The sequence below is a fragment of the Euleptes europaea genome, chromosome 4 (genome assembly GCF_029931775.1).
Source record: "Euleptes europaea isolate rEulEur1 chromosome 4, rEulEur1.hap1, whole genome shotgun sequence".
Lineage (NCBI taxonomy): Eukaryota > Metazoa > Chordata > Lepidosauria > Squamata > Sphaerodactylidae > Euleptes > Euleptes europaea.
Genome location: NC_079315.1, coordinates 20123597 through 20136652, shown reverse-complemented (window position 1 = coordinate 20136652; position 13056 = coordinate 20123597). Strand labels below are relative to the sequence as shown.

Genomic DNA, 13056 nt, shown 5'->3' with positions numbered 1-13056 from the left:
TTTTGGCTGTCTTCAGGTCATGGATAGGGGTTACGGGGTGTGTGGGGAGGGAGTTGTGAATTTCCTGAATTGTGCAGGGGGTTGGACTAGATGACCCTTGTGGTCCCCTTCCAGCTTTGTGATTCTAAGAAAAAAGCTGAGAAGCAAAGCAGGGGCAATTTGCAGGACGAAAACTGGGAGAAAGTAGATAGTGACACACAATGATGAACACATGAAGCTGCCTTACACTGAATCAGACCATCAATGTCCATCAAAGTCAGTATTGTCTTCTTAGACCGGCAGTGGCTCTCCAGGGTATCAGGCAGGGGTCTTTCACCTCACCTCCTGCTTGGTCCCTTTTAACTAGAGATGCCAGGGATTGAACTTGGGACCTTCTGCATGCCAAGCAGATGCTCTACCACTGAGCCATGATAATGTTATGCTCTACATACACTTTTCTACATTTGCCGCCATAACCCACTCTCAGCATTCTGTCACACTTCAATGTGACCAACAAGACACAGCCCAGGGACATGCGGTTGAGTGCCTCTTTCATTCAGATGTCCTCTTTCCCCACCTTCAGTACAATAACAATTTAGCTGCTGGCCTGAGAGGCTTCTTCTTTGGTACCAGGATGCCCTGCTCAGTATGGGGTAGTGAGGGTGGGGCAAAATTTGGAACACTCTCAGTGGCTGCCAGGGAGCAGAGACTGGGGTTGTGGGGAAAGGGCTGGAGTCCTAACTGGCTCTTTAACACCATCTACAGGCTGTATCGTCTTTTTAAAAACCTCTTTAAATTTCATCTAAGGTGTGTGTGTGTGTGTGTGTGTGTGTGTTAAGTGCGGTCAAGTTGCTTCCGACACATGGCGACCCTATGAATCAACATCCTCCAAAAAGTCCTATCTTTGACAGCCTTGCTCAGGTCTTGCAAATTGAGGGCTGTGGCTTCCTTTATTGAGTCAATCCATCTATTGTTGGGTCTTCCTCTTTTCCTGCTGCTCTCAACTTTTCCTAGCATGACTGTCTTTTCTAGTGACTCTTGTCTTCTCAACATCTAAGATGACTGGAGGTAATTAGGGAAGCTGATTATCTGTAAGTGCGTTAACAGCATCATTTTTTACAGCTTTCCTCTTTGGTTATCAACTCATGCATAAGCTGAATTATGTAAACATTTTTTGAAAGACAAGATTTGTGAGCCATTACTCAGTGGTAAGTAATGCAGGTTGTTAATGTTAGTTTATTTAGTCACATGAACTCATGAAGCTGCCTTCTACTGAACCAAACCCTTGGTCCATCAAAGTCAGTACTGTCTACTCAGACCAACAGCAGCTCTCCAGGGTCTCAGGCTGAGGTCTTTCACATCACCTACTTGCCTAGTCCCTTGAACTGGAGATGCCGGGGATTGAACCTGGGACCTTCTGAATGCCAAGCAGATGCTCCACCACTGAGCCACAGCCCCTCCCCAAGTTGTCTTGGATGATAGTATCGTGAGTTTAAGCCACATTTTAGAAACTGAGGAAGCTTTTTCTGAAAAGCGAAACGAAGGGACATCAGGAGATCTCATTTCTTCTGCAACCTTGGGAACTGATGAATCATCTTGCTACAGACACTTGGCTACTATGAAGATCAATGTGCTATATCATTATAGACAGCTTGGAACTTACCTGCTTCCTACTGATGGACTAATAATTTTGCATTATTTCAATATATCTGCAAAAAGGAATATTGTATTTTCTTAGGGCTGATTAGTACTTCGTTGATTAAGTATAAGTTACAGTCGGCCTTTCAGAAGGGTTCAGAAGCTTCAGCTGCTGGCAAATACGATCATCTCCAAAGGTTAAGGAAAGAACCTTCCTTGCCAGGAACACCCAACTTCTTGGGCAAGGCTATTCTCGGATCACACAAACTCAGGCTAAATACATGCAAGTTGGTCTTGCTGCCAAGAAAGCATTGTGACCGCACCACTTGGCTTCCCTCGCTATGCACCTTTGATGTGTGCAGCACAGAGCGCACAAAGCCTTCTCTGCTGGAAAGCGCATTAAAAGGTAAAGGTCCCCTATGCAAGCACCAGGTCATTCCTGACCCATGGGGTGAAGTCACATCCCGACGTTCACAAGGCAGACTGTGTTTACGGGGTGGTTTGCCAGTGCCTTCCCCAGTCGTCTTCCCTTTTACCCCCAGCAAGCTGGGCCCTCATTTTACCGGCCCCGGAAGGATGGAAGGCTGAGTCAACCTTGAGCTGGCTACCTGAAACCGACTTCTGTCGAGATCGAACTCAGGTCATCAGCAGAGCTTGGACTGCAGTACTGCAGCTTACCACTCTGTGCTATTGGAGGAAGAACATTTATGGCAAGAACACCAAAGGACTCTTTAACTCTACTTAACAGAGATCTATAGCATAAATCTGCAGCATGGTGCAGCGGTTAAGAGAGGTGGTTAGGAGTGGTGGACTCTGATCTGGAGAACTGGGTTTGATTCCCCACTCCTCCATATGAGCGGCGTACTCTAAACTGGAGATCTGGGTTGTTTTCCTCACTCCGACACATGAAGCCAGCTGGGTGACCTTGGGCTTCTTCTTATGATGATAGTTTGGGAATGCCATGCCAGGGAAAGCAAGTAACCACTGAAGATAGCCAACTGACCACTCCCACTGGGCTGGCAATTAGGTCAAACATTTTCAAAGGGGTGGGAAAAAAGCCACGAAACCACCTGTTGAATGTGAGCCACCCTATTAGGTTTCTCACCTCTTCCTCCACCAGTGCCCTTTTCTGCGCGGACCAGCTGTAGTCTGGGTAGTGCGCCACCGTCGTGGCGCTGCCAAAGTCACACAGCTTAATTGTCCCCTGGTTACTCATCAACATGTTTTCAATCTGCAGAAACAAAGAATGTAGGGATTTAAGTGTGCACCTCAGACACAGGCTCATAATAAGACCGCCTAATCACGCACACCCGTGCTCCCGCCGAGTTCGAGCAAGTCTCACGCTACATAAAACAACCAGTATAAGACTCTTTCAGCACGGCTGGAATACTCTGCTTTGGCGATTTCCCCCTCTGAAAACGAGCTCTGATTCCCAAACGGCCAGCAAGGAGAAGCAAGATGGTGTGTTTAACTTTTCAAGCAGACGGATGGATGACAGGGTCCCAGGATAACCCGCACATGAGGCTCTGCTCAAAACTAAACCCTTCAAGTTAATGTTTTGCAAACTTCCTTAACCAAATACCAACTGCAGAGAAAACACGATGGTGGTGAAAACTGGAATAATATTGTGGAGGCATATGGAAAGCTTGCAGGATTTAAAATAAAAAGAAATAAAACCAAAATATTGGTTAAAAATATGACTCTCTCACAGCAACAAGAATTATTAAGTAAGACAGGTTTCACTATTGAATCTAAAGTTAAATATTTAGGAATATGGTTAACTTCAAATAATCTAAATTTATTTCAAAATAATTATATTAAAATTTGGCAACAAATCGTTATGGATTTTAAAAATTGGGAAAGATTACAGTTATCATTGTGGGGAAGAATTTCAGTAGTTAAAATGATGGTATTACCTAAGATGCTTTATTTATTTCAAAATTTACCAATTTTGAAAGGAGCAAAAAAATTTAAAACCTGGAAAAAAGAAATTTTGAACTTTTTATGGGGAAAAGAAAGACATAGGCTAACATATAACAATTTAATAGAATTAAAAGAAACAGGGGGCCTGGGTTTACCAGACCTAAGAATATATTATGAAGCATCTTGTTTTGTTTGGATAAAAAACTGGATTTTATTAGAGAATCCCAGATTACTTGAATTGGAAGGATTTAATTTATGATTTGGATGGCATGCATATTTATGGTATGAAAAACACAAAGTAAATAAAGATTTTAATTATCATATTAGATCTAGTTTATTTCAAGTATGGAAAACATATAAAAAATCTTTGGAAGTTAGAACCCTTGGGTGGATTAATCCAGTAGAAGCATTTATGAAAAGAGGTAAACAGCTTAACTTAGAAGACATAGGTAATTATAGTCAAATCACGGAGTGCAGAGAAGGGGAGTGGTCCCTTAAACTTAGAGAAGAGCTTAATATTAAAGATTGGTTTATGTATTATAAATTAAAGGATATATTTAATAAAGATAAATTAGTGGGATTTAATAGAAATAAATCTAAATTGGAATTAGTATTAAATAAAGGAAATAAAGGCATGATAGGGAGGGTTTATAAATTATTAATAGAAGTAAATTTAGAGCAAGAAAGGATTAAACCAGTGATGGTAAAATGGATGAGGGACTTAGGATATAATATTTACTTGGAGGTTTGGGAGAGGCTCTGGAAAAACGAATTTAAATTCACAATTACTAATGAAATAAGAGAGAATCTAAACAAGATATTTTATAGATGGTATATTACACCAGTGATGTTAAATAAAATGAATTCAGGATTGACGGATTTATGTTGGAAATGTGAAACGGAAAAAGGAACTTTTATGCATGCATGGCGGGTATGTAAAAAGGTTAAACCATTTTGGAGAAAAGTAGTGAAGGAGACCTGTAATCTGATTAATAGTAAAGTAAAAATGGAACCTGCATTTTGTTTACTGGGAATTCCCAAGGAGAAAATGAATAAAAGTGATAGAGTCATATGTCAATATAGCTTTGCTGAAGCGAGAATTACAATAGCTAAATCCTGGAAGCAAGTAAATAGACCTCTAATTAAAGACTGGAGAGAGAAATTATGGATATATATGCGGATGGCCAAACTAACTGATTCCCTTCATGGGAAGGACCTGGAAGAATTTAAAACTACAGTACTTGGTCAAAGGCCTTTGCATATTGGGAAAAAATGGCAAAAATGAATTTTACTAATATAGGGAACGAGTTATAGATACAATAGAACAATTGAATTGTTGATTATATGTTTAACTTTAAACTGCTTAAACACTTCTCCGGAAGTCTCTTACACTGGTGATGGGACACTTAATAAGGTGGGTGGTGGTTTGTTATGATATCTTGATAATTTGTATGTTATCATATAATGTAGTTATATTATGTATATTGAAGGTATCGATTTGTATTTTTTCTTTTTTGTTTTGTTTTATGTTATAAAAATAATAAAAAATTTAAAAAAGAAAAAGAAAAAAGACAAAAAAACACGATGGTGAGAAAAAGGGGCATTGGGTCATGTTTCATACCCCCCATGCCCTTCCACCAATGCCAAACATCTTACAGAAAGTTTCAGAATGTATCTGGTAATCATTAATACAAAGACCCAAACAGGATATAGGCTCTGCCTGCAATTATTCCACCGATTCCATTTATTTAAAATACTGCTTAATGGCTGTGAAACCCTTCCACTCGCTCTTACATGCATTTTTGATTGAAAGAGTTGAAGCGGTCCTTCCCTAGGTTTTTCAGATGAGGTACATTCATAAATAATACAACTCTGAGAAAGCAATCTGAAGCAGAAAACATAATATTCTGTCCAGAATTGCTGAGTGCTGGCCTTGTATTACGTGGCACCGAAACAAATCATTTCCTTCTCCTACACACCAGACTGTTCACTTACAATAACGGGGGGTGTCTCGGCAGTACTCTGCAGTGAGATCCAGCGGCCGCTCCCTTCCCTAGAACCATATGCAAAGGCCGCTCACGTGGGGCCAAAAGTAGCCTGACTAGACCTCTGCAGTTAGTGCGTTTCACTAGGGCAGTGATCTTCAACAAAGGCATCAGAGCACCAATGTGCTCTGTGGCATCAACCTCCAGCGTGGTGTAGTTGTTAAGAGGGGTGGTTTGGGGTGGTGGACTCTGCTCTGGAGAACCAGGTTTGATTCCCCATTCCTCCACATGAGCGGCGGAGGCTAATCTGGTGAACTGGAATTGTTTCCCCACTCCTACACACGGAGGGGCCATGGCTCAGTGGTAGAGCATCTGCTTGACATGCAGAAGGTCCCAGGTTCAATCCCCAGCATCTCCAGTTAAAGGGACTAGGCAAGCAGGTGATGTGAAAGACCTCTACCCGAGTCCCTGGAGAGCAGCTGCCAGTCTGAGTAGACAATACTGACTTTGATGGACTAAGGGTCTGATTCAGTCTAAGGCAGCTTCATGTATTCATGTGAAGTCACATTGATATACTCCTATAGAACAGCTAGTGAAAAGATTTCTGATCTTTAAGTGTTTGCTCTTCCTATCCGCTGCCTAGACATGTTTTCACTGGCTACGGAAATAAACTCTTTAAGAGACATCTTGATTTAAAATCCTCTTTAGTCAAAGATTTAAACTTCGAAGATGTACGATCTCTGAGGCGTCTATGGATTTTCAGGCTATGGCGCTCCGTACCATGAAAGGATGGACAAAACGTTACACAGCGAAATATTCTCCAGACCAATTTTAATTGGATCTATAATGCAACATAAGAAAAGGTATGCATGCAACCACCCCCATGTGCATTCCTAGCTTAAAGTATTAAAGTATTTCCCTTGTGGCTCATAGAGGTTTACAATTCCCAGTTAAAACCATACATAATACTATAAAATCCTGTAATTCCACCCTTCAGAAAAAAGCCTGCAGCTCAAACCCCACTAAAAGCTCTAGCTAATACAGTGCCCCCTAAAGACTTATAAGGATAGCACATGTACCCCGTACTTCCTTGGGAAGCCCTTTTGAACACATGGAGCTGCCTTATACTGAATCAGACCCTTGGTCCATCGAAGTCAGTATTGTCTACTCAGACCGGCAGCGGCTCTCCAGGGTCTCAGGCTAAGGTCTTTCGCATCACCTACTTGCCTCGTCCCTTTAACTGGAGATGCCAGGGATTGAACCTGGGATCTTCTGCATGCCAAGCAGATGCTCTACCACTGAGCCACGGCCCCTTCACAAGGTAGGAGCCATTACTGAAAAGGTCCCGGCTCTGGTAGACATCAAGTGGACAACCTGAAGTGGGGAAACAGTCAGAAGTAGCGACTAGAGGACAATAATCAGTCCATGGGGAATATGAGGATGGACAGCCCTTCAGATATGCGAGTCCATGACCATGAACAGCTTTATAACCAGAGGAGGGGCTCAGTGGTAGAGCATCCGCTTGGCATGCAGAAGGTCCCAGGTTCAATCCCTGGCGTCTCCAGTTAAAGGGGCTAGGCAAGTAGGTGCTGTGAAAGACCCCTGCCTGAGACCCTGGAGAGCCGCTGCTGTTCTGAGGAGACAATACTGAGTAGACAATACTGACTTCAATGAACCAAGGGTCTGATCACCTTGAACTGAACTTGGAATCAAATTGGCAGCCAATGCAGCTGCTTCCAGATACTCAAAGGTATGTTGCTAGCTAGCCTCGGACAATAATAAAGCTGCTGTATTCTGAACCCATTGCTGTTTCCAGGTTGTCTTCAAGGGCAGTCCTAGACATAGCTTGTTACAACATTATGCATAGTCAGTTCCAAAGATATGTCCAACATTTTGTTCTCAGCTCACTTATCTAGTAACTTTCATGAAACCGTGCAATACTTCTCGAGTTACTACATGAGCAAAACACATCCCAGCTACCGCTGTTGCTTCAGCTTTGTAATTAAGCTGGAAACGTTCCTCCTTTGCATAAATCAGGCTGAGGATCTCTTACCTTAAGATCTCTATGAATAATAGGAGGCTTCTGTTTATGCATGTGCTGCACGGCCCGGCACGTCTGATAAGCTATCTTCAGCACCGTATCGCAGGAGAGGGCCCCTTTGGATTCAGCTCTCCTTAAAAATTCTACCACTTGCCCTGTTGACATAACATAAATGCATGTTAAACTCTCGCTCCGGGCAAAAAGGCAATCTCATATCAGCTGTACAAGACTCTAGCAATATCATCAGGCTTCTTATTAGTTTATCTAAAAAAAATAACTGTTTGTTTGAGATGTGCTCTTCGTGCCTCTCAGGGCAAAAGGAGGCAGAGCTTACGTTACCTGTTGACATCAGGCACTACCCGAGGAAGGAAGGAAATTCCATAGATTATGCCCTCAGAGAGAGAACTGAGACTCGTTCTCGCCCACCGGGCATCACAGAAAGTTCCAGAACAGAGGATGAGGCCAAAGCTGTCCACCACACAAACAGAAGCTATGCCACTTCCTTCCTACTTCCCTACTTCCAGCATGGTGTAGCGGTTAAGAACGATAGTTTGGAGCAGTGGACTCTGATCTGGAGAACTGGGTTTGATTCCCCACTCCTCCACGTGAGCGGCGGTCACTAACCTGGTGAACCGGGTTTGTTTCCCCACTCCTACCCATGATGCCAGCTGGGTGACCCTGGGCTAGTCACGGTTCTCTCAGCCCCACCCACCTCACAGGGTGTCTGTTGTGGGGAGGGGAAGGGAAGGTGACTGTAAGCTGCTTTGATTCTCCCTTAAGTGGTAGAGAAAGTTGGCATATAAAAACCAACTCTTCTTCTTCTTTTTCCCCCCTTCTTGGGCCACAGGCAATGCGAAAAGGCACCCAAGTCCCACTCCCACCCCAGACTCACCTAAACTCATGGCTGGCCCCGTTCGGCCGACTGGCACGCTTTATGAACAATGAAGCTGCCATATACTGAATCAGGCCCTTGGTCCATCAAAGTCAGTATTGTCTACTCAGACCGGCAGCGGCTCTCCAGGGTCTCAGGCGGAGGTCTTTCACATCACCTACTTGCCTAGTCCTTTTAACTGGAGATGCCAGGGATTGAACCTGGGACCTTCTGCATGCTAAGCAGATGCTCTACCACTGAGTCACAGCCCCTCCCCATCGTAACACATCCAACGCTTGTTGTGCTTTCGATCCTATTCCTAGTGATTCCCACACAGATTTAAGCATCTACCACCCAGCCTCAGAGAGAGGCCTTGGCTCATTGGTAAAGAATTTGCTCTACATGCACAAGGTCCCAGGTTCAAGTCCCAATATCTCCAGTTTTTTTAAAACGGATGAAGTGGTAATAAAACCCTGAAAAGTTGCTGCCAGTCAAAGCAGACAATACTGGCTTTGACAGAAGTGAGGTCTGACTCAGGCAGTTTGATGCATAGGTGTTTTCAACCCTCGTTCTAAGGCAGGCAAGAGAAAGACTCATCCTACATATGAAGTGGGAGGCAGCTCCAACTCTTAATCCTTCCCCAGGACATCTTGCTAGTAAACCTCCATAAGGAAGGAAAGACTGCCAAGATCATTTGACCTCGGGCCTGTTTTAAATGGCTTTGTTACTGCTCTTTATGAAACTGCTTGATCCGATTTTCAGCTGTACCAATCGTGAGATCATCAAGCTGCCTTATACTAAATCAGACCCTTGGTCTGATCTACTCAGTCTTATCTATTCAGACTGGCAGTGGCTCTCCAGAGTCTCAGGCAGAGGTCTTTCACATCACCTCCTTGCCTAGTCCCTGTAACTCAACGGTTCCCAAACTTTTAAGACCACCGCCCCCTTGGTTCCACAAACTCAACCCCAGTGCCCCCTACACTATCCAACAGCACAGTTGAAGGGGCCCCACCTCTAGCACCCTCCTGCTGCCCCCTTGCCTCTTAGTGCCCTCCTAGGTAATCGCACAGCCCCCCAGGGGGTGGTACTGACCACTTTGGGAATCACTGCTTTAACTGGAGATGCCGGGAATTGAACCTGGGACCTTCTGCATGCCAAGCAGAGGCTCTTCCTCTGAGCCACGGCCCCTCCGCTGTAAACCATTCTGAGCACTTTACATGGATACATGGCTGAGAAATATCCTAAAGCATTAAAATAAATTAGAGTCTAGGGCCACTGGAGAAGGATATGTCCCATTAGCCTTTTAAGCTTCAGCTTCCCGTGGTCCTTAATGATAGAAGAAAACATACATCGTATTGCACTGACAGCATCTTCAAATGTAAAATATCCGCTAGTTTTAAAGACAAAACAGAAGGGGGGGAATCCATTTTTAAGCTTCTCTCTCTTCTGATTTGGCACTGGAACAAGGGAAAATGCATGTCTGCGGGCCCCACAGCAGCGTGCCCTTCAGTCTCAGCCACGCTAGTTAATTAGAGGGCAAATTTTAATCTGCAATTAAAGCTGTGATTAAAGCTTGCAGCTCTAATTAGTACCCGTTTATTCTCTTGGAGAAGCGTGCGAAACCATGTGAAGGGGAAGAAAATTGCTCTCAGACATTCCTTTGTCATGTTTATCGTGCCTTTCCCCAACACTGCTTCTAATGCCAGTGTCAGGAATGGGGAGGGGCTGTGGCTCAGTGGTAGAGCATCTGCTTGGCATGCAGAAGGTCCCAGGTTCAATCCCCAGCATTGTGCTGGGGTGATAAAAGCCCGAAGCAAGAAAAGGGCCAATGGAAAGGATAAGGAAATGTAATAAGTATAGAAACTCTGCTCCAATTTTTATACTGCAAATAGTATTTTATCTGTTTTTCATTTGTCTTGTTACCAGTTTTTTTAAATGTAAGGTTTGAGATTTTGGATTTGTAGCATAGCAGTGCAATGTTATATTTACTGGTCTATGACTGCAAAAGCCCTGACCTGGATGGCCCAGGCTAGCCAGATCTTGTCAGATCTCAAGCTAAGCAGGGTCAGCCCTGGTTAGTATTTGGAAGGGAGACCACCAAGGAACACCCCGGTTGCAGTGCAGAGGAAGGCACTGGCAAACCACCCCTGTTAGTCTCTTGCCATGAAAACCCCCAAAAGGGGTCGCCATAAGTCGGCTGCGACTTGAAAGCACTTTACACACACACACACAAACATGACTGCAATAAATTATATTATTATAATCCCTGGCATCTCCACTTAAAGGGACTAGGCAAGTAGGTGATGTGAAAGACCTCCACCTGAGACCCTGGAGAGCCGCTGGCAGTCTGAGTAGACAATACTGACTATGATGGACCAAGGGTCTGGTTCAGTATAAGGCAGCTTCATGTGTTCATGTGAATATAACCAAAACAGAAAACCAAAGCGTGCCGCTGTGTTAACAGCGAAACAGTGAAAACAGCCACTGTGGCCTTCTCTCCCTGTCTGACCATCAGTAGTCCTGTTTTTGTCCACTGGGTTAGAGTCGTGTCTCAAGAGAGTGCCTGCTTAGCTGAACTCCTAGCACAGGCGATCATTAGAATTTCACGTAAGCAGGATCTTACCTCTACAAAGCTCTGTCAGCAGAAGAAACTCCCCTTGCCCGGTATCGGATTCTTCTTTGCCTATTGAGGCAGCGGAGCAGAACTGGACAATGTTGGGGTGACCAGAGAGCTTTTTCTGGAGTTTTCAGTTGTTAAAGTTTCAAAACTTTCTCTATTCAGAACGCATTTGCGAAGTCACGTTATACCAGGGGTGAGGAACGTCAGGCCTCGGGGCCGTTTAAGGCCCGCGAAATCATTTGGCCTGGCCCTTTGTGGGTCCTGACAGATCTCTAGCTCAGAAGGATCTAAGACTGACGATCCATCCCCTCCTGTGGACAGGAATAACCTCTATTCAAGGCGGATGTGAGTTTGTTTTGCCGAGAAAAGGAACCTTTTCCCCCTTTGCAGAAGAGTTGTTAGCTATGGAGCTGCTAGGACCTAGCAGCTCCAAGAAACTGTATTAACCCTCTCCCACCCGGGCCATGGAGAAACCTATTCCCTCTGTACTACAGAGGGCTGGGAGAGGAAGTGACGACAATTTTGTATGGCCCATGAATGATGTTACAAATATCCAAATGGCCCTTGGCGGAAAAAAGGTTCCCCACCCCTGCATTATACAATAAAACACAATTGGTTTCCCTCTGCTGGCACGTGCTCAGGGCCAGTCAAACTCAACTTGCTTTGGGAGAAGGAAGTGGACCAGCAACAGAGGGTGCTGTCTTGGATCAAGAAGAGGAGATCGAAGTTCAGCTCATAATTCAACAGTTTGGTAATACCACAACTGTCCTCTCAATAAGGAATGATTGGATTTAGAAGAAGAGTTGGTTTTTATATGCCGACTTTCTCGACCACTTAAGGGAGAATCAAACCAGCTGACAATCACCTTCCCTTCCCCTCCCCACAACAGACTCCCTGTGAGGTAGGTGGGGCAGGGAGAACTCTAAGAGAGCTGGGACTAGCCCAAGGTCACCCAGCTGGCTTCGTGTGTAGGAGAGGGGAAACCAACCCGGTTCACTAGATTAGCGTCCACTGCTCATGTGGAGGAGTGGGGAATCAAACCCGGCTCTCCAGATCAGAGACCACCACTCTTAACCACTACACCATGCTGGCTTGTCATGCTTAGGATGAACTTTTAAGGGCTATGGGCGTGACATCATTCTACGCTGCTTCCAACACAAATGCTCGGTTCAGACAACACTGAAACCACACCTTATTTTACCTTCAGTGAGTTAATGAAACCCGGGTTGGGCTTGCAGGCATACACTCAGATTCTGCCTCAACCAATAATGATTTCAGTATCTTTGCACTATACCTGGAGAGGGCGATGGCAGGGACCAGACATCCTACAAAACCACAACTGAGAAGGCCTGCAGTTAAAAACCAGCTTCAAGCCATGGTTTCGAATTCTGGTTCGAGAGACCCTAACTAACCACAGTTGGCAGTGTTGCCTGAAGGCAGAACATCACGCTAACCATTTTATTAGATTATTTCAGCCGTGGTTCAAATGGCAACCGAGCTGCACCAAAAGGGCACGGACTGCCCTCAACAAAAATCAAGCCATGAAAAAATGTCCCACGGCATACTTGGTTTTATTGTGCCCGGGTTCAAAAAGTCCCAGGCTTGCCACAAAAGCATGAAAACGAAGCCATGCCCAAAGGAAAGATGTCTGATTTCAGGACCAGAATGTGGTATAAAAGAAAACTTGGAATTAGTCAAAGGCTAGGATTTTTAAGAAATGGTTAAAAAATTACTTGTAAAACTACAGCAAATCTGGTCTTTCAGAAACCATCGTTGTAGAGTGAGAGGATAAAAGGCTGAAGAAACGACCCCCAATGTGATTGTTCCTTAAGGATTGCTTTAACTATCCAAAAGTTATCGTCTTCTTTAAAAAGGATACCATAAAGCAAACTTCCTGAATGATGGCTTTGTTCTTTTCTTCTTCATTGGACAGTAACCTCTGTCATAAAACAAAACGGCAGGAAAAAAAACAAGAATTTTGTTTCAGCCTAATCGAAAT

At 44.2% G+C, this 13056-nt stretch overlaps 1 protein-coding gene across 1 annotated transcript in view; it reads right to left on the bottom strand.

The window, feature by feature from the left end:
- The window catches only part of GAK (cyclin G associated kinase), a 108166-nt gene that overhangs the window by 62347 nt on the left and 32763 nt on the right, over positions 1 to 13056 (bottom strand). Inside the window, exons 3-6 of the mRNA XM_056847974.1 lie at positions 12937 to 12996; positions 11061 to 11175; positions 7579 to 7721; positions 2723 to 2848 (exon numbers count right to left, since the gene is read on the bottom strand). Of these exons, the coding sequence (XP_056703952.1) occupies positions 2723 to 2848; positions 7579 to 7721; positions 11061 to 11175; positions 12937 to 12996 (444 nt within the window). The remainder of the gene's footprint in view (positions 1 to 2722; positions 2849 to 7578; positions 7722 to 11060; positions 11176 to 12936; positions 12997 to 13056) is intronic.